This window comes from Natator depressus, chromosome 1, assembly GCF_965152275.1.
Source record: "Natator depressus isolate rNatDep1 chromosome 1, rNatDep2.hap1, whole genome shotgun sequence".
Taxonomy (NCBI): domain Eukaryota; kingdom Metazoa; phylum Chordata; order Testudines; family Cheloniidae; genus Natator; species Natator depressus.
This window is the reverse complement of record NC_134234.1, coordinates 234,240,259-234,262,284: the sequence shown is the minus strand read 5'-3', so window position 1 is coordinate 234,262,284 and position 22,026 is coordinate 234,240,259. Positions and strand designations below refer to the sequence as shown.

General features: G+C 41.4%; 1 protein-coding gene across 1 annotated transcript in view; it reads left to right on the top strand.

Annotated features, from left to right (window-relative positions):
* The window catches only part of PIK3C2G (phosphatidylinositol-4-phosphate 3-kinase catalytic subunit type 2 gamma), a 330,089-nt gene that overhangs the window by 81,769 nt on the left and 226,294 nt on the right, over window positions 1-22,026 (top strand). The window contains exons 8-10 of the mRNA XM_074938223.1: window positions 4,641-4,711; window positions 9,684-9,747; window positions 19,797-19,919. Of these exons, the coding sequence (XP_074794324.1) occupies window positions 4,641-4,711; window positions 9,684-9,747; window positions 19,797-19,919 (258 nt within the window). The remainder of the gene's footprint in view (window positions 1-4,640; window positions 4,712-9,683; window positions 9,748-19,796; window positions 19,920-22,026) is intronic.

Below are 22,026 nucleotides of genomic sequence, written 5' to 3'. Positions count from 1 at the left end.
ACACACACACACACACACACAAAAGCAGGGAATCTTAAGTAAGAGCAGCAGACAGAGGAAAAGGAAAGTTTTGTTTAACAATGAGAAGTGAGTATGGGTGAGTGTGATCAAGGATGGTGTTATCCCTCAGAGGGCCAGTAATAATATTCAAAATTGTTTAGTAAATTCAGCCAAAGACTTTTTTTTTGTAAAGGTACATTTTTTTCCTTGCAGAGGAAGCTGGTATTCTATTATGATGTATTCAGAAGGAAAGAGGAAATAGTCTTGAGCCAAGGAGTGAAAAAGCAAGAAATCTGGCCTCAGATTTTCACTTGAAATCATAGGGTTTTTTCAGCCAGTGGATTTAATTTAGTTTTGTGTTTTTGAGAGATGAGTTTTACCAGGCACAACTCTCTTGAGTAAAAGCTTTTAGTACTTGAATTTTCCAGATGTTAGATTCTCATTAGACCTCCAAATAAAGCCTGTGTAGAGACCACAGAGTTAACGGTTGTGCTGTAAAAATATTGAGGCCCACTTATATTGCCTCATGGGACAAAAGTTCCCATTGACATCAGTGATCACTTCAAGATCTTGAGAATGGCAAATATTTTATGTGGATGGGGGAAGATACAGTAGTTGCCTCACAAAATGATGAACCAATTTCGAATAGTGGTAAAATACTCCAGGGGATGGGACGCTGTATTTGTTCTTTGATCTTGTGTTTCACAACTGCCATATTATAAGTATACAACTTAGGATATTAAAAAGTATTGTTTGAGCAGAGCCTCCAAAATGCATCCACGTAAGCTGTAATGGGTCAAAAACTTACCCCTTGTTGGGGTTTGGCTTTAGTCATGTACAGACTTTCAAATGAGACAGCACAAAATCTAGTCCAAGCCTCCACCACAAGTTTAGCTGCCTTCGGAGTTCCTCTCTGAGGAGTGCTCAGCCCACACCTGCTATTCCCTCTCTCTCTAGCAAGACCTTCCCATGTACCTAGCATCTGGGGGGGTATGAATCTCCAGCAGGACTGAATCCTCACCTGCTATAGAGGGATTTTCAGGCAAATGCTGGAACCCTGGAGATCATTTTTGCTTAAGTGGAATGTACCAGTATTAATGGTGATAACATTGTAGTAGAAGTGTTATGTTAATGCATGTGTATTTACAATAAAAATATTAACAAATTGAGAAAAATGAAGTCATTGGTTTCCCGATGGTAAGAGATGCATTTTTTGTTTCCTAAAATAATTTTTGCATGTTTAAGAAACTCTTAGTGATATAATGATATGGAAGTATTTTCCTATGTTGAATCATCCCTCATCCTGCAACAGAACAAAAATCTTTGTCCCATTAATATGCAAAAGCCTGCTCCTTTGCTGTTCTAATTCGACAGGTCTAAATTAGGCTTAATATACTGCAATGCACTACGTAGACCAAAAACAGAGTAAGTGCAGCTCTTGGCATTTAACGCTCCTGAAATAGTTACAACTACCAGGTAGAATTATTACTAACAAAGTGATCTTTAAGCTTTGATATTTTAAGCAGTTAATAACAGTCTTCGAAGATAAATTAGCAGTTTTCAGGATGTTAGAAAACATTTGTTGTCTCAAGGAATTTGCTAAACTATCAATAATGTACAGTAGGGATTCAGCAGGGATGGTGACTTTTTATGATACATTCAAGTAAATTATTGATCAGCCCTTGATGATAACTGACATGAATGTGAGAGCTCCAGGCCTCAGTAGCTAATAGCAGCTGAGAACATTAACAGCTGTAGAGCTAGCATAAGTCACAGAACCAAAGGTCTCCTCCCTAGGGAATTCTCTAGGGAGTCCTCGCAACAATGGACTCACATGAGAAAAGAAAGGGTTCTGCTTGCAGACAGAAATGTTAACCAGTGCAGCAGGCCCAGAGGGAGCTATAATTAAACAGACACAGGCTGTACTGTATTGCATGCTATTAAGCTTCCTCTCGTACAACCCAATCCGGTGGTGAGTTGGGCCCTTCCTCAGACTTACTGCATGCCCTCATATCTAGGGCCCCACCAAATTCATGGCACGCTTTGGTCAATTTCACGGTCATAGGATTTTAAAAATCGTAAATTTCATGATTTCAGCTATTTAACCCTTAATTTTGACAGTGTTGTAATTGTAGAGGTCTTGATCCAAAAAGGAGGGAGGTGGGTTGGGGGGGTTCAGAGCTGCCTTCAGAGCTGGGCGGCTAGAGAGCGGCAGCTGCAGGCCGGGAGCCCAGCTCTAAAGGCAGCACCACCACCAGCAGCAGCGCAGAAGTGAGGATGGCAGGGTTTGGTATTGTCACCTTTGCTTCTGCCCTGCTGCCTGCAGAGCTGGCTGGCCGGAGAGTGGCGGCTGCTGACTGACGGCCCAGCTCTGCAGGGTGCTGCGCAGAAGTAAGGGTGGCAATAACCTACCCGGCCATCCCTACTTCTGCGCTGCTGCTGCTGGTGGCTCTGAAGGCAGTGTTGCCACCAGCAGCCATGCAGAAGTAAGGGTAGCAGTACTTCACCCCGCACACCCCCTACAATAACCTTGCGACTCCCCCACAACTCCTTTTTGGGACAGGACCCCTACAAGTACCACACCAACCCTCCAGCACCACACCACTCAATTTCAGAAACCTGTACCAGTACAGAAGTGGGTAGCTATTGTCCTTTGGAAGCTGGCAACACCTGACTGCTATCGATCAGTCGCCAACCAGTTTGGGGTTGGGAAGTCAATTGACAGGGAGGTGGTTGTACAGGTTTACCAGGCTATTAGAACTGAGATCCATCCACAGCTGGGTGCCATTACCTAAGTCCTTGAAATTATATTGGGTTTTCAGAGGGGTTTTCTGAACTGTGCGGGGTCATCAATGGAACACACTTCCCTAAACTTTGCCCTCTGAAAGGGGCTGGTAAATGCATGAACCACAAAGGCTATTCACTGTTTCTCCAAGGCTTAGAGGACCATAGGGGTCAGTTCATGAACACAAATGTTAGGCATACAAGAAAGGTCCATGATGTCAGAGTGCTCAGGAGATCAAGGTTGTTGCTGCAGAGGGAAACAAGGGAATTTATTCCCCCAAAATGAGGTAAGACTATACACTGTTTTTGTTTCATGTTAACTGATCTGTTTCGGGTTGATTTGTTGCGGGGAAAGGGGAGGAGCTTTAAGCTTTGTTACAGTAATTATACAGGTTTGGGGAGGGACTTGCACATTCCTTCCTTACCATGCTGTCTGATACCATGTCTCCGAGCTCTTATCAAGTGCTATGCATGATTGCTCCCGTGGCCTGACTACTCCCATGGTTGCCAGTGATAACTGTTTGGTTGGGGAGCCATTAAAGCACTGGGTGTCAGGTATCTTCACTGTTACTTTTGTTTCCTTTGTGTTCTCGCTTAATTATCATCAAAGACATAAAGATGTTTCAGTTAACTTGCCTCCTGATTTTCATTGTGGTGCTGTGGACAGCAACAGTTATTTCCCAACATACTTCAGGGCCCTATAGTCAGCAGAGATCTGGACTCAGCAGTGAGTCAGAGCTGCCTGTGCAGAACACAGGCGTCGGCTGCTTGCTGGCTGCATGTTGGGAACTACCTTGCTTGAAAGGCAGAGGTTCAAGAATTCAAGCATCAAAGGAAGGTGGGAGGCCATTCATGGGTAGGATGACCAGATGTCCCGATTCTATAGGGACAGTCCCGATATTTGGGGCTTTGTCTTATGTAGGGGCTATTATCCCCTCCCATCCCATCCTGTTCCGATTTTTCACACTTGCTCTCTGGTCTCTATTCATGGGGCTGGAAGAAGGAGTACCTCTGATTGGGGGTGGTGTGGCCTGATCAGCAGAATGTGTCCAGGTAAAGATGGTGGGAAAAAGTGTCTCTCTCTAAGGAGGTTGCAAAAGTATGGTAGATTTTGACCCTGTTTATCAGTAAATGTGGCTCCCATTCCACTGTCACCCTTATGACTCTGATCCCCAATGTACTCCCTAAAAAGAGGAGGAAGCAGATGGACTCTGTGTGTGTGTGTGTGTGTGTGTAATGTCTTCTACTTCGTGTAGCATGCAGGTATGTCTTCTCCCTATACTGCTAGTTGAGGATAAGGGCTGGGATTTTTCCTCTGTCAAAAAGACAAGAACCTGGAGAAAACAAAATATAATTTTAACGTGAAAGATAGACACCAAACACAATCTCAGATGGAAATACCCTGAAGTTTGGGTGTGCTTGAACTATAAGACCAGCTAGGAATTTTTTCAAGTGGCTCCTATTTTTTTCCCTCATGCAAGAAACCATAACCCTGACCAAAACTCTTCCTCAGTCTGGGGATGTTAAAAATCCAGGACTGGATTGGACTGTTCTGGCCTCAGCCCTTCTCTACTTGCAATCAAGTCTATTTGAAAATGCTCAAAAGTGATGAGGATTTTACTTAAGATGAGCTTCTTACTTTCTAAGGTCAGGTTGGTGGTGTGACCAGCTTCAAAAATTTATGTAAGGGCTCAAGAACATATAGGCAAGGAGAGGAAGGTGTTAATCAGTCTTCAGTATTGGGCCAAAAATAATGAAAGAACATACTGACATTATGAAGCACCAAACAAATTTGTACCACTTAGATACTTCATACCAGCAATTATATAACTCTTTATATGTTCCTTTCTCTACAGCATGAAGATGACCAAAGTCAGTTTAATGTGAACCAGCTGCTACAATATACATATATTTGGAAGGTGTCCAGGTAAGAATGTTAGTAGTTGGAGTAGCTGCACTTAATAACTGTATATATTTGCAGGTTTCAGAGTAACAGCCGTGTTAGTCTGTATTCGTAAAAAGAAAAGGAGTACTTGTGGCACCTTAGAGACTAACCAGTTTATTTGAGCATGAGCTTTCGTGAGCTACAGCTCACTTCATCGGATGCATAGCATATCGTGGAAACTGCAGAAGACCACGATATGCTATGCATCCGATGAAGTGAGCTGTAGCTCACGAAAGCTCATGCTCAAATAAACTGGTTAGTCTCTAAGGTGCCACAAGTACTCCTTTTCTTTTTTGTATATATTTGCTGTCAGCACCTACATGCCCTGGGGCTGTGATTTCATCAACCCTTATAAGCTAAGCAGAGCCAGGCTTGTACATGGATGGGAGAACTACCAAGACAACACAGGGTGCAGCATGAACCATTGCTGACCTTTCAATAAATGCCACTTCTTCCAGTGAGTCAGCAGTGAGCCAATATTGCATCACTGTGTTAGTGGTCATGGTGCGATTGGAGGTGCTTCTGACAGTAATTAGTGAAGTCAGTAGATACTGATCTTTGTCATGTGACAGAAACCCTGAGCCAGGCTATGTGACTGGACCAGCAATTAAAGCATTTCTGTGCATCAGATTCTTATCACAGTACTGTCTTTGAGATGAAAAGCGAAGCTGATGTCTTGTGCTCTTGTATTCATAAGATTGTGCTCTTGTATTCACAAGAAGTCATGCAAAGCCAGATTCTTTTAACCCTTGTGCTCTGGCTAAATTCTGGCTGGGGATGGAGATGGCAGCAAGCAAAATAAAATGAGCTCAACGGTTTTTTTCCTTCTGTCCTCACTGGTTGGTTGGCAGAACGGTCTGTTTTATTGAACTATATTTTCTCCCTGTCCTCTTCCTTTCACCCTTGACGTTGAGCATGTATGTGACATTTTCATTATAGATTATATCATAAATAAAAGAAAAATTGTATTTTCTCCAGTTTGCAACAAAATGGCTTTCTGTGTACCTTATACTTTCAGTATAGTTGGCTGTAGTGCTCTCTGCCTCTGTAGCATTTTTTACAAGCACAATGAGTGTTAACTGTGTAGTTAAACCCTGTTTTTATAACTAGCCTTGTTAAAATAGCAACTCACTACAAATCCATAAGAATGGTGTTATGTAGAGAGAAATTATCATCATACAGCATTTATAGCAGTGTTTGGCTCTTAAAATTCTCTTTATGAACAGGAGAACTTAAAAATTACAGCTGGGAGAAAAACATTTCCATCCCTCTCCCCCCCCCGCCCCGCCCCCCTCCCCAACCACACAGACACACTTCTCCAAAGTTCCCTGGATTGAAGGAGCTATAATTTTCTCGTGCTGCTGCTCATAAAGAGAGAATTTTCAGAGCCAAATACCAATATAAATACTGTGATAATGGCTTCATTCTTCATAACACAGTCTTTGTAACCAGGTGCTATTTTAACAAGGGTAGTTATAACAGGGTTCGATATAGCTCTAGGGCTGATGTGTCAAGGACACCCAGATCTCTCATAGAAGATTAGGGTTGGAAAAGACCCCAGGAGGTCATCTAGTCCAACCCCCTGTTCACAGCACGACCAACCTCAACTAAATCTTCCCAGCCAGGGCTTTGTCAAGCCGGCTCTTAAAAACTTCTAAGGATGGAGATTCCACCGCCTCCCTAGGTAACCCATTCCAGTGCTTCACCACCCTCCTAGTGAAATAGTTTTTCCTAATATCCAACCTAGACCTCCCCCACTGCAACTTGAGACCATTGCTCCTTGTTCTGTCATCTGCTCCCACTGAAAACAGTCTAGCTCCGTCCACTTTGGAACCGCCCTTCAGGTATTTGAAGGCTGCTATCAAATCCCCCCTCACTCTTCTCTTCTGAAGACTAAATAAGCCCAGTTCCCTCAGCTTCTCCTCATAAGTCATATGCCCAGCTCCCTAATCATTTTCATTGCCCTCTGCTGGACTCTCTCCAATTTGTTCACATCCTTTCTGTAGTGGGGGGACAAAAACTGGATGCAATACTCCAGATGTGGCCTCACCAGTGCCAAATAGAAGGGAATAATCAATTCCCTCAATCTGCTGGCAATGCTCCAACTAATGCAGCCCAGTATGCCGTTAGCCTTCTTGGCAACAAGGGCGCACTGTTGACTCATATCCAGCTTTTCAACCACTGTAACCCGCAGATCCTTTTCTGCAGAAGTGCCGCTTAACCAGCTGGTCCCAAGCCTGTAGCAGTGCATGGGATTCTTCCTTCCTAAGTGCAGGACTCTGCCCTTGTCCTTGTTGAACCTCATCAGATTTCTTTTGGCCCGATCCTCCAATTTGTCTAGGTCACTCTGCACCCTATCCCTACCCTCCAGCATATCTACCTCTCCCCCTAGCTTAGTGTCATCCGTGAACTTGCTGAGGGTGCAATCCATCCCATCACCCGTTAATGAAGATGTTGACCAAACCGGCCCCAGGACCAACCCCTGGAATACTCCTCTTGATACCGGCTGCCAACTAGACATGGAGCCATTGATCACTACCCGTTGAGCCCGATGATCTAGCCAGCTTTCTATCCACCTTATAGTCCATTCATCCAATCCATACTTTTTTAACTTGCTGGCAAGAATACTGTGGGAGACTATATCAAATGCTTTTTAAAGTCAAGCTAGATCATGTTCACCGCTTTCCCCATATCAACAGAGCTAGCTCTCCCTCAACTTTCACTGAGCAACTTTTGAAGGAGTGAGGAATATTTAGCTTTTATATAATTAACTCTGATAGTGTGTTTCATCCATAGATCTCAAAGTGCTTTATAAAGGAAGATAAACATCACATTTCCCATTTTACAGATGGGAAAATAAGGAGAGGTGAGGTGACTTGCTCAAGGTCACCTTGAACTATATGGGATATTTTCAGAGGATCTGTTTAGTTTCTTTCAAACACAAATCACTTCATAAAAAAAACGAAATGCTTGTTTACTGTCTGCTTCTCTTTCCCCTCCTGTATTTTTCCTGTACTGGCTCTCAACCCACTTATTAATAAACAGAGGTTTCCTTTCCTGCTACCTATGCCAGAAGGAGATTTATCAGTGACCTTTTAAGGCTATGTCTTCACTGCAGAATTAATTGGAGTGTAGCTAACTCCTGTTGAGTTAACTAAGCTCATGTGTGAGTGGCCACACTGCAAGCATACGATCTGCAGTAATTGTGTCAGTAGCTGAGGTGTTGCGCTTATTCAGCATGTAGCCTCTACTACCTCTAAGGCCATCCAACTCAAATTGAAAGCACTAACAGAATTGAGTTAAAGGGTTTTGTGTGTGGATGGGACTTGTATCACTGGAGGTAACTCTGCAGAGAAGACTTGTCTTGTAATGTGATTTATTTACAGGATGCCCTCCTTTGCTATTCTTAATAGCAATTTTTGTGTGGGCAGCCCCATCATAATGAAATGCCATAGTGTGATATTTGTGTCATGATATGGCAGAACGAAATAACATTTTTGTCCCAGGAGCCAAATTGGTTAAGATGGTCACCCTCTACTAGCTCTCATGGAGAATAATGAACACATAACTTCTTTAGCTGCTATCAGCTGGCCTGGGAAGAAGTGAAGAGAATGAGCTGATATCTTACCCTTGCAAATCAGCAGATTGCTCTTATAGGCAAGTGGGTAGCTAATGAATCAAATCAGTATATCCACGGGTAGGTGCTACGCCTCCATCCCTCACTATAATGAACACCCAGAGTGAAATTCGAACTTGGTGTAAATCCCTGGACATCAGTGGAATTGTATTCACTTACACCAGGGCTAATTTTGGCCCATATTCCTCAACATCAAGATGCTGTTAAATACAACATGCTGGCTAACCTGATGGGAGTAGTTAAATATAGGTTTTTTTTTTATCAGCATATTAATAAATGGCCTTTTGGAAAGGAAACCTGGCAGCACTCCACAAGAAGTGCAGCTGTCAGGAAATTAAAAAATTGAATGTTGTAGTGTATGTAGTGTATTACTCTGCATTATCATGTAGAAGTTTGAGTAGAAATCAACATCTGAGAGCGGTTCTGCCTTATGTTGCAAAACTGTCGTTGTATATTACCTGATCTGCTAATGTCATTGGATCCCTGGATATGCGTTGGTTCTACTATGATACATACACGAGCAAAACAAATTGCAGGATTGAGGCAGGAGCAGACTCAGGGGATAGAGATCTACACTAGGTTTAAGTGGGTTACATCAGTTTCCCAAGTCCAGACTGAATGGAGTAGAACAGTAAAGCCACAGCTTAAATGTTAGAAAGTAAGGGCAATCGTTGAAAATGAAAGAATTTGAAAAAGCTAAATGTGTAAATATTAGAAATATAAGTAATTATTTAAATGTATTATTATTTCAACACTGTCCCTTTTTAAAAATGTACTTTTCTACACTGGTGATCTGGTTCAGCGTTTATAAAATTCAGAATTATTTCCAGTTGTTTTGCAGATGTAGGGCTTGATTAGCCATAGATTTCCACCCTATTTTGTGACCCTAGGCAGCAAAGTACTTAAGTCCATCTCTATTCAAAAAAGCATTTAAGCACACGCTTAAGTTTAAACATGCACAGTCAATGGGATTTAAGCATATGCTTAGCTTTAGGCAGTTGCTTAAGTGGTTTGCTGAATTGGGGCCTTATGTTTGTAAAAAGTAGGTATAAAATGCCACCAGGTTGGAGAAGTAGCACTTTAAACCTACTTTGTGCAAGGGTAAGTGACTACAAAAGGGTAGTGAAGTGTCACGTCCAATATTCCTTGAAATCTACATAAGCACTTGTTTTGATTCTGAATTCATATTTACATCAATGTAAAATCACCATGGCCGATGAAGTTATTCCTGATTTATAATGTGAGGTAAAAATAATGCCCACTTTCTTTTTCTACCTACCATTAACTGAATGTTGATTTTATTTTTTTAATTTCCAGGAAGAACCTTGTTACATTTATTATGAAATATGGAGGTCAAGTGGAATATCTATTGCAAAATGAGGTATTTGTTCTCAGCCTATTTTGCCAGAAAAGCATTAGCTTACTTGTGAAAAGTCTCTAATTATTAGATTAATCTGCCTCAAAGTGAATTAAAGAGGACTCTTAATAAAAGCTGTTTAACCTGTTTTGGAAAGGGTGTGGAAATTCTTAACTAAAATTAATGACATCTAAATTATGATAAATGCTACAAGATTAAAACATTCATGGTAACTATTTCCTAGTGTTAGGGAACAATAAAAGGATCCACGGCTCATTTTCAGTTAGCACCCAAATATTTGGATCTAGCTTTATTGTAATCACTTAAGTCTGCATAATTTGCCCCTCCCCCCACTTCTGCAAACACTTAAACATGTATTTCAGTGGTACTATCACATGCATAAAGTCAGACATGAGTTTGAGTTTTCAGGATAAGGTTTAAACATAAAACTTGAGGGGGTTCCAATTCAACTGTAAACGTCACCAGAAAAGCTTAATTTTAGCCACTCCCAACCGTCGGCAGAATCTAACGCCAAAATGAAGATACATGTTTCAATGACAGATAATTTGGGAGGGAATGAAGAAGACAAATAATAGGTTCAGCTGAGTTTCTGGAGGTGGTGCAGACTCATCTTATTTTTGGTTGAACTAGTTCTTCCTTTTTTCATTTATGATTTGGGAAATGAAAGAAAGCACAAGACCTTGTTAGATCACAGAATATACTCCTGCAGCAACTTGAAGCTATTACCGTTTGATGCAGTAGAGTTTAACTAGTTGTGTTAAAGAAAGGAATTCTCTTGCAAAATGTTATGCGCCAGAAAGCAAAACAAAACAAAAAACACACCACCAAAAATCTCCATTCCGTTTTAGGGTACTAATCCCTTGCCGTCCCAGATTTCACTTTTTCAAGATATTTTTGTGCAGTGGATATTTCCATTCTGAATTATGAAAAATTACCAATAATTCCTGCAAAAAAATTACCTTTGTGTGAAAATCCTTGAGACTTTTCTTTTGCAGGATTCCATCATCTGTTCAATTGCAGCCTGGGCTGTGTTCTAGTGCAAGGGGATATGTGCAATGCAGCCCCATAATGGCGTTCATAGATCAGCAATTCAGGACGGAAACGACACAGCAATTTCAAACTAAGGCCCTGATCCTGAAAACACATAGGCATTTGCTTAATTTAACACATATGAGCAGTGTTCCTTTGAACTCAGTGGAAGTACTTATGTTTGTGAAGTTAGGCACGTGTCTAAGTGTTTACAGGACTGTGCTCTGATACCCCAGTACTGCAGCCTCTTAGACTTTTATTTATGTGAGAAGTTCCATTAAGTTCAGTTATACATGTGTGCTTGCGGGATTAGCACCAAAGCAAAAAGGGTTCTAAATTGGAAAGGAGCTATGCACAACATTAATCACACAATTAACTGCACTCCAAGCTCCATATCCTGCAATATATACTGCGTAGGCAGACCTCTGCACCTATATAAAATCCCTGGGGCATCCCTTCTCTTAAGATTTTTACCTGGAGTTCCTAGCCATCAAAGGCTAATCAAACCTAAAGACTAGACACCACGACACTGGACACCATGCAATCATTTGTTGCAGTCTACAAATATTTGTAGTTTACCCTAGCGTAAACTCATGATACTTAAATTTTAGCATGAGTTAGTTAACAGATGTTAAAAACAGTGTTTTTGCAGTGTTGATATGGCCACAGTTTACCTCAGGATCAGGGCCTAAATTTGTGCCTTGGTGAGTTCACAATCCTTACCTGAAACTACAATAGTGTTGTCTTTATTCTTCACTGTGTTACACCAGTTTTAGGCCAGTTGTAACTCCATTGTAACACAGCAGAGAATTGGGCTGTGTATGTGAATTTTTCCATGCACATAAAAACTACTATTATTAGAATTAATTGTTATGGTAGCTGGCCTGAAAAAGTTATGAAGTGGTCATGGAATCTGCCTGTTTAGCTTGCAGCAGTGCAGGAAGTTAGGAGGGTAAGTCCATCCCTATTCAGTAGAGCACTTAACTTTAAGCCAGTGGGACTTGGGTACTTGCTTAACATTAAACATGTGGTTAAGTGCTTTGCTGAACTCAGACCTTAGTCTGTCCTCCAGCTCTGGTTTTAAGGTGGCAGATCTCCAGGTCCTCAGTAAATTTGTTTCAGTCATTTACATACCCACATCTTCAAATCCCATAAGTCATGAGTATTTGTTGAAAAACTTCAAAGTTGTGGAATCCATAAGTGAGATCCATGGCAGAACTGTAGTCCTTGCTATTATTAATGTACAGTAAATGCCCTACAAGCTAGATGCTGCTATTACAAAACAAAAATCAGAAAGATAGAAGTATGGAATATTTGGCACAAGAGATGCAGTTTGACCAAACATGTATGGAGCATTTCCACAGAATTAATGCCCTAAATGTTAGCCATTTTGATCGCCCGAATCATCTCTTGTAATTTTTAATAAACTTCCAGTTAGCCTGTAAAGAAACCTTTGTTTAACTTTTGATAAAGGGGATGTTCCACAGTGGGATGGTGTTTTAATTATAGAAATTATTTAAACATCAAAATATCCTCCAAAAGTTATAGTATTAAATAGTAAAAAGAAAAGGAGTACTTGTGGCATCTTAGAGACTAACCAATTTATATGAGCATAAGCTTTCGTGAGTTACAGCTCACTTCATCGGATGCATAAAGTGGAAAGTACAGTGAGGAGATTTTATATGCACACACAGACCATGAAAAAATATACATTGTAAGGAGAATGATCACTTACAATGTATATTTTTTCATGGTCTGTGTGTGCATATAAAATCTCCTCACTGTACTTTCCACTTTATGCATCCGATGAAGTGAGCTGTAGCTCACGAAAGCTTATGCTCAAATAAATTGGTTAGTCTCTAAGGTGCCACAAGTCCTCCTTTTCTTTTTGCGAATACAGACTAACGCGGCTGCTACTCTGAAACCTATTAAATAGTAGTATTTAAATATTTTCAGTAAAATAAAACATGTACATTATGTTGACTTTAATTCCTCCTGAATTTTAGGACATTTAGAACAAAAACCTCCCAAAATATCTACAGAAAAATGAGTGTCTCTGTGTTAAGTCCATTAAGGCGAAATCAATGTGATATATCTATATATGGAAAGGGAAGACTCTCCAGGTATTAAATGTCTGTCTGGAAAGAGAGATGATGAGAGAAAAATCTATCAGTCATATCTAGTTTGAAATATTTTTCATATCTTTGTCCCTTAAGGCAATAAGACCCATGCATTGGGAGTACCAAGTCCATAAACCATACCTATTTATAAAATGTCTTGCTTCACACTTAACGGCACGTTATATCATGGAAATGCAAACACTCTTCAAAACTTTCCAACATGCTTTTTTATAGGAGTCCACAATGTATTCTGAAAATGTTAAACAAGATATTTTTCCTCCAGAGGAAGTACAGCCATCACCCTATTCATGGATTAGCCTTGTGTGTCTGCAATGATAATGTATTACTCTGAAAACTCCTGTGTGTCTGTAGAGATAGAGTCCCTTGTGTTACAAATCCATATCCACATGTGGAAAAGAAAAATAGTAATATTCTCCAGGTCCGTACAATAAAAAAGCCCACATAATCCTCTGGCTTTGTCATTGTTAAGGTGGTGACAAAGCTGTCCCATTTTAGCAGCTCCCGCCAGTATGGTTATGTGTACTCTGTACATACAGAGAGGACAATCTGCAAGCATTTAATTTAAAAATCAACATGATGGGGGGAGGGGAAAGGAGGAAGAAGGGAAAATGCAATAATTAAAAAGGGACAGGTTAGAAAGTGATGAATCAATTTAAGGCTGAAGGAAGCTCCAAAGTTTGTTAGCGAACACAAACAACCATAAGCAATCTCCTTCACCTTCAATCCTAAGGCCATATTTTCTTTTAAACAGTGTGTTCATTTTATTTTTCAAAATTCTGTGAGAGAGTGTGCCTAATATATCCCTGCTCTAATTAAGTCAGGGGTGTTAGACCAGTGATAGTTATTCCATGTATTTATTTATTTGTATTAATGATAGATATTAACCTTCTTGTTACAGTTCAGTTACAGGCCTTCAGCTTAGAAATAAAAAAGTTCATTTTAGGGGCAATTTTTCTCTTTCGGTCATAGAAATGGATGAGTTACAAAAATAATTTTATCAGCACATAAACACACTGTAGCTCACTGAAAGGAATGTTATCAGTACAGAGACATAGAGAATATTTTAGGAGGAGAGTTTTTGCTTGCTCGGGGAATGTATTTCCGTCTTTAAGGCGGTCAGTAGTACAAATAAAGAAGGAATCCATGTTAATTATTTTAAATATTCTCCCTAATATAGAGTATGTAGTATTTATAGAGATCCCCTTTTAGATTCCTGGAGTCATAGAGTTTAAGGCCAGAAGGGACGACCAGATCATCTAATCTGAATATCACAGGCCACCAAAACCACCCAGCACCCACGCACTAAAGCCAACAACCTATATTAGACCACCGTATTCCAGCCTGCAGGACACTAGACTGTTGTGTGCAACAGACAGAGAGTAGGAAGGAGCACCAATGCCCGAAGCCCCTGCAATGGCAAGGAAATGACTACCTGAAATATCCCCAGGTAATCCTGGCAAATGACCCGCACCACAAACAGCAGAGGAAGGCAAAATAAACACCTAAGGTCACTGCCTATCTGATCTGGTGGAAAATTCCTTCCCAACCCCACATATGGTGATGAGTTAGATCCACAGCATGTGGGCAAGAAGTAGGCAATCAAGCTCCTGAGGGAGAGACTGATGGCACCCCACCCCAGAGCCCTGCCCCCCACTCCAGTGCCCCATCTCCAGCCATGGCCATCCCTGATGCTTCAGAGGAAGGACATAAAACAAAAAAATGAGAATAAACTGGGAGAGGGGAAGTCGCTTCCTGACTCCTGCAGGGGGCTGGCTGAAACCGTGAACAATGAGCTTTTAGGAACAAAATGTGTTAACTTGAAGTGAGCCCCAGGGCTGCTGAGCCCTGTGCCTCACTATTACAAGCAACCCTGTCGTACAGTCATACGCATACATTTGTGCAGTGCTCTCCTAAAGTTGTTTTGCCCTCCCACCTCCTGTTGGGAGGCTGTTCCTGAATCTCACCCCTCTGATGGTTAGAAACATTCTTCAATTTCCAGCCAGAATTTGTTCATGACCTGTTTGTATCCATCAGTTCTTGTGCCATCATTGTCTCTTAGCTTAAATAGCTCTTCGCCATCCTTGATATTTACCCTGGATGTATTTGTATAGAGCAACCATATCCCCTCTGTCTTCTTTTTGCAATGCTAAACAAGCCAAGCTCTTCCAGTCTCCTGTTAAACTGGTTCCTCCATTCCCTGGATCATCCTAATAGCTCTTCGCTGTACCTGTTCTAGTTTAAATTCATCTTTCTTGAACATGGGTGACCAGACTTGCACACAGTATTCGAAATGAGGTCTTACCAATGCCTTGTAAAATGGCATTAATATTTTTCTCTCTCTCCTGGAAATGACTTGCCTGGCTCTTCATAGGATCACCTTTGTCTTTTTCACAGCGTCATCACAGAGGTGGTTCATAGTAATCCTGTGATCAACCCACACACCCTCGTCTCTATCCTCTGCCATTTCCAGCCCCCAGCTTGTCGAAGAAATTCATATTATTAGACCCTAAATGAATGACTTTGCACTTTATACTATTGAATTTCATCCCATTTCTGTTACTCCCATCTTCAACATTATCCAGATCTTCCTGCATAATATTCTGATCCTCCTCTGTAATGACGATGCCTCCCAACTTTGTATCATCTGCAAATTTTAATAGCGTACTCCTAGTTTTTGTGTCAAGATCATTAATAAAAAATTGAATAATACTGTTCCCAAGACCAATGCTTGAGGAACTCCAGTAGTAAGTTTCCCTCCAGTCTGATAATTCACCTTTTCGCACAACCTACTGCCTTCTCCCCTTTAGCCAGTTCTTTACCCACTTTACTTTTCTTGTATTTGGAAAATACAGTCTGCTCAAATTTAACTAATAATTTCCCATGTGGTACTGTGTCAATTGTTTAATGAAGTCCGAGGATATTAGATCTACTACATTTCCATTAGCTAAAAAAATCAGCTGTCTTCTCAGAGAGAAAAGGTGAGTTTGGCACAATCTAACTTCAGTAAACCCTCATTGCATTATGTCCCTTTTTTTGTTTATCCCATTAATTTAATTATTGTTTCCTTCATAATTTGTTCTAAAGCCTTGCATACGACTGAGGTTTAGACTAACAAGTTTTTAATTGCCCAAATCATTTTTTCACTTTCTTAAGTATAGGTTCAACATTAGCTATTCTCCAGTCATGTGGTATTAATACGTCTGAATATACAGCTGTATTAAAAATCCTTATTACCAGACCAGCAATTTCATGTGTTCATTCTTTCAGTATTCTGGGATGTAAATTATCCCTTCATCCTGATTTGAGTGTATTAAACTCTTTAAGTTTTTGTTTCACCTCAGATGAAATAAGTTTTATTTCTAGACACTCATTCCCACGAGCCGTATTGCCTTCCTGCACATGTTCTATATTATTATCCTTATTGAAAACAGAGGCAATTTATTTATTTAGTTTTTGTGCCATACCTAGATTATCTTTAATCTTCTTCCCATTCACACTGCATAGTGGTCCAACCTCATTCTTCTTTATTCTCTATTTATGAAACTAATAAACCTCTTATTATTTATTTTAATTTCCTTGGCAAGATCTGTTTCTTCTTGACTTTTTGCAGTTCTCATTTTATTCCTACGTTTTCTAATCTCCACAATGTAGTTTTCTTTGCTGATCAGTCCCCTTTTCCATTCCCTCTAGGCTCTCTGCTTACTCCTAATAACCTTTTTAGGAGGGCATTCATCTACCTGTGTATGGAGCCTTTACCTACAAGTTTTTTCCCCTTGCTTGTGATGCAAATTTTCAGTTTTTGCACTGTTGATTTGAAGAAATTTCAAGCCTCCTCCACATGTAAGTTCTTGAGCTCTTTAGTGCAGTTGATTTGGGAAATTCCTTTGATTTTCCAAAGTCTGCCCCTTTGAAGTAAAAAAATCATAGTTGATGACCTGGTTTTGATTATCCTTCCATTTAATTTAAACTGAATCAACTCATCATCACTTGATCCAAGATTATTTCCTATGACCTTCTATGATGTCTTCACTACTTACCAAAACCAAGTCTAAAATAAACTACATCACTTCTTGTTGATTCAGTGACAATTTGAAGGGAACTGACATCTATCACTTCCAGGAATAAATGGGACCTACCATAATTAGTAGCATTTATTCTTCAATCCATATCCAATATGTTTGTCTCCCATTATGACACAATTTCCAATAGTACTTATCTTTCTAATCATATTTGAAGAGATCTCTATCCATATGAGTGTGAACCTAGGGGTCTATAGCAACCCCCTAACATTATCCTGATTCAACCTCTTTTACAATTGTTGCCTACAGTGATTTTGACCCAAACAGATTTTCACTGATGTACAACACTATCCTATCCTATCAACTTTACCTTTATTCCTATCTGTCCTAAGCAGCACATACCCTTCAGTACCTGTATTCAAGTTATGAGTGCTTTTCACCAGGTTTCTGTAATCCCTGTAATCCCTGGTTTGACCTCCTTGTAGACTTTAAGGTCAGAAGGGACCATCATCATCATCTAGTCTGACCTCCTGCACTTTGCACATCACAAAACCTTACCCACCCACTCCTGTAATAGACCCCTAATCTCTAGCTGATTTACTGAAGTCCTCAAATCCTGGTTTAAAGACTTCTAGTTACAGAGAATTCACCATTTACACTAGTTTAAACCTGCAAGTGACCTATGCCCCATGCTGCAGAGGAAGGTGAAAAATCCCCAGGGTCTCTTCCAGTCTGACCCAGGGGGAAATTCCTTCCCAACCCCAAATACGGTGATCAGTTATATCCTGAGCATGTGGCCAACACCCTGCCCCAGTAGTTCCAGTTCCTCCATTTTATTTACACTCCTCACATTAGTGTACAAATATTTCCATTGTTTCTCTAGGACCTCACCCAGTTTTCTATCTGGATTAGAGATAATCCTTTCACTAACTGTAACAACTACTTGTCTAACACTCCACTCAATATTTGTAATTTTTTTCTCTGTGGTGTTGATACTCTTACTTTGTGATGTTCCATTATCCTTACCTATATCTTCATTTAGCCGATTTTCCTCCTCCTGTGTATTGAAGTCCAGTCATGGAGATTTCATGAGTCTCTCCCAACCTTCTCCTCTCATCTCCTAGTTAAAAGCCCTTCTTATCAATCATGCCAGCCTTGGTCCCAAAACTTTAATACTCAAGTGGAGTCCATCAGTTGAGAAGAGTCTCTTCTTTCTCTGAATATCTTCCAATGGTCAGTCATCCCAAAGCCTTCCTCATAGAACCAATTCTTGAGCCATCTGTTGATTATCATTATCTTGTCATGTCTTCACCCTTCTTCTCTAGGGACCAGAAGAATTCAGCTGAAAATCACCTGAGTTTCCTCTTCTTTAAGCACCTTACCCAGCCAAGTATACTCATCTTTGAGTCATTCTAGTGGAAATCGAGCAATGTCATTCATCCTAACATGCAGCACAATCAGTGGATTCATCTATGCTCCCATCCGGATCCTCATCAGTTTCATGTCCACACCTCGTATCCTTGCTCCTGGCAGACAGCATGTTCTCCTCTGGATCTGGTCTGGTGAGAGACCTGACGATTCTTCTGAGTATGGAGTCCCCAACCACACAAACCTGTCTCATCCTGGTGTTGGAATGAATCAGTCTTGTGTTCTGTGTCGTAGTCCCCGATACATCATCCTCACTTTTCCTTAAACTCCAGTTTCTGGTTTTCTCTGTCATCTCTCTCTCTCTCTCTCTCTCTCTTCTGTAGGGACTGGCTTCCCTTCTTTTCTTCCTTGCCACTGTATCTTCTACTTGTCTCCTCCTCATTCCACAAATCTTGAGTTGTCTGTACCACCTCCTCTCTCCTGTCCTGCATTATGCCTTCAAATTCCCAACTGAATTCCATCATTATCTCCAGCTGCATCTCTAATCTCTCTAATCTCTGCCATGAGTTCTATCAGGTGACATTTCATGCCTAAGTAGCTTCCATTGGATACCCACTCAAGGATAATATACTCTTTTGGGTCACAAATTCTTAAATACACATCATATATCTGGAACAACTCAGTTTGTGTAAAAGACCATGTAATTTGGCCAATGCGCTTGTAAAATACAATATTTTAAGGGTCTGGACTTTATCTTCATGAACATTTAATAGATTGGAAATTATATATTTTTTGCAGAAAAACAGGTTGCAAAATACTCAATTTCCTTTCCGTGTGTCAGAGGTAATTACTTGAAGGAGTCGGTACTTCTAGGAAGGAGGAACATGGCTCTGCATAATGGCTCATTGGTATGAGTAGGAGACAAAAAGTGACGTTAACTCTGAGGGTTCCTGAAAAGCTTTTGAAGTTTCCAAGTCATCCGGTTCAAGTTTCCACAGAACTTGTTTGTTCAGAATTTGTGTTGTTTTTCTTTTAATGAAACCCAGCTAAACCACCATGTTTTGCCTTAAAATCAATCTTAGAGGCTAAGTTTGTCACAATTTTCAATTAAAACAAGGAATTAGTCCGAGAAGCTTAGCTTAGATATGCCAAAGGGTTCTTGGACCTCCACAAAACCTTTGGTGAAACTGGCCTGACTCTTTCAGGTATGTAACCAAACACCGAAGCAGGTGATGCCTGGCTTGTTAAAGATTTCATTAGGAAAGTTTCACCCTGCTCTATAGGAATCATGTAAGGCATATAGAGTTTCGCACCTGCTGTCTTGAAGACTTTGCTACTCCTCAGTGGTCTGCAAAGTTCCTGGGTTTATGTATGATGTCTTGTCTTTTGTGCCAGACTTATTTTTGGATGCACCCACTGACTTCAGTTTAACTTAGTGATAAGGTTTTTGTGAGGTTTTTCTATTAAATGGGTTTTTTCTCCTTGCCGTCAACAGCATAAAGTGGATAAAGTGATTGAAGAAGCGAAAGCAATCTGCAGCTTTCTCTGTTCTGTGGAAACCAGGGCTATTACTGATGCAGTCAAGAAACTCCGTTCAGTGCCACTGGGAAAAACACAGGTAAAGGATGCACTGAAACCTTTACAAGGTTGGCCTGAAGTGCTGATGTCCTATTCCCTCTTGGACACCATAACTTAAGTAGGTATCATTCATTTCTTCATTGATCAAGATGATGAGTCAAGATACTGCCTTGCTACTTATTTTCTCAGAGGTGAATATTAGGAAGAGTCAGCTTAAAAAGAGAAAAGGTTGTGAGCAATGAAACGTATGACTGGAAAGCAATAAAAGGTTGGTCTTGTGGGTAAGGTACTGAACTTGGACATAGGATAGTTGGATTATGTTCCCAGCTCTGCCATAAACTTCTTGTGTGACCTTGGGCAAGTCATGTAGGATTAGGTTAGCAGAGGTTCTGAGCACTCAAAGCTCCATTTTAAGTCAGTATCTGGGGAATGCAGGTACTCCGCACTACTGAAAATCAGGCCATTAATCACTGTGGGTTAGTCGTGCTAATGCTTTCTCACATTAATGAAATTTGTACTTCAGCACAACTCTATGGAGGGCCAGGTAGGGAAGGCTGTGCCTCCCCAAACAGCCTGGCCCCCACCCCCTATCCGCCCCCTATCCACCCACTCCCACTTCCTGCCTCCTGACTGCCTCCCTCAGAACTCCCGACCCATCCCATCCCATCCCATCCCATCTCCCCCTGCTCCTTGACCCCTAACCGCCCCCTCCCCGGACCCCACCCCTATCCAACCCCCCCTGTCCCCTGACTGCCCCAACCCCTATCCGCACCCCCGCCCCCTAACAGCCCCCCCAGGACCTTACCCCCTATCCAACCCCTGCTCCAGCTCCCTGTCCCCTGACTGCCACGACCCCATCCACATCCCTGCCCCTAACCACTCCCCGGGACCCCACCCCCTATCCAACTCCCCCTGCTCCCCATCCCCTGACTTGCCCCCCCTCCCCGAACCTCCACCCCATCCAACCGCCCTCTGCTCCCTGTCCCCTGACTGCCCCTCGGGACCGCCTGCCCCTTGTCCAACCCCCGCGCTCCCCGTCCTCTTACCATGTTGGAGCCAGCTACGCCGCCATGCTGCCCGACAGGAGTGGCGGGCCAGAGTGCTGCCCACACGGCAGCGTGGCTGCGGGGGAGGGGAGACAGCGGGGGAGGGGTCGGGGGCTAGCCTCCCTGACCGGGAGCTCAGGGGCCAGGCAGGACCGGGCTGCAGTTTGCCCACCTCTGTCCTAGACTATGCCATAAGAGTGGATAGCTCAATTTTCTCACGGTAAGACAGACCAATTGGTTTCCTTTAATTTCTTCCGTAGCATTCCTTCTGGTTCATTGTTCGTTGTTGTTAAGTCTAGTTTATATAGCACTCTGAATACGTTTGGTGCTTCACTGATAAGAGTATAAATCACTGTCATGTGTAGCTTCCAATCTAAACAGGTCTGTCAAATACCACACATCCTCTGGTGTGGTGTTAATTTAAATACAAATATTCACAAGAATAGTCTGGTATTTCAGGTGACAAATGCAGTAGAGAAATAATAAAAGAAACTATAGCAGTTTATGACAAGGTGTATTGACTCTCATCTGTAGAATCCATCTACCATTTCTGGGGACAGAGATCTTCCTCCTGAACACAGTATTTTCTTCAGTGCCATGCTCTTAATAAACAGATGGCCGAGGAACCCAGTTCTTTGGGATGGGGAAAGGGCTAATTGTGGGATAGTTGGTCTTTTAGAAATGAACTAAAGAGTATAAAAAGGAAAGAGGCTGAAACTGATTCTTTCAAATTGGTACTGAATTGGGAAATGGATTCCTCCCCAGACGAAGGGAGATTCTGGTTATGAAAGCCACTTTCCCTTTATTTCATCAGCACTCTTGAACCCAAATCCTAAGAAGCAACCTACATCCAGTTTGGGTCAGGCTTGCCTAACTTGTCAGAATCAGTTTTTAGATATTCTATTTGAAACCAGAGACAGAAATATCCAAATCATGGCCTGCCTTGGACACCTCTAATCAGAAAACTGCATCCTAAACGCAGCAATGAACTGGGGAGATGGGGGGAAGAGCTATGATTGCAGGTCTTTTTACATGAGTCTTAAGTTTCTGTTAGTGAATGAAATCCATTGAAAGCTTGGGCTCTGCGTTTCTTCAGGGTTA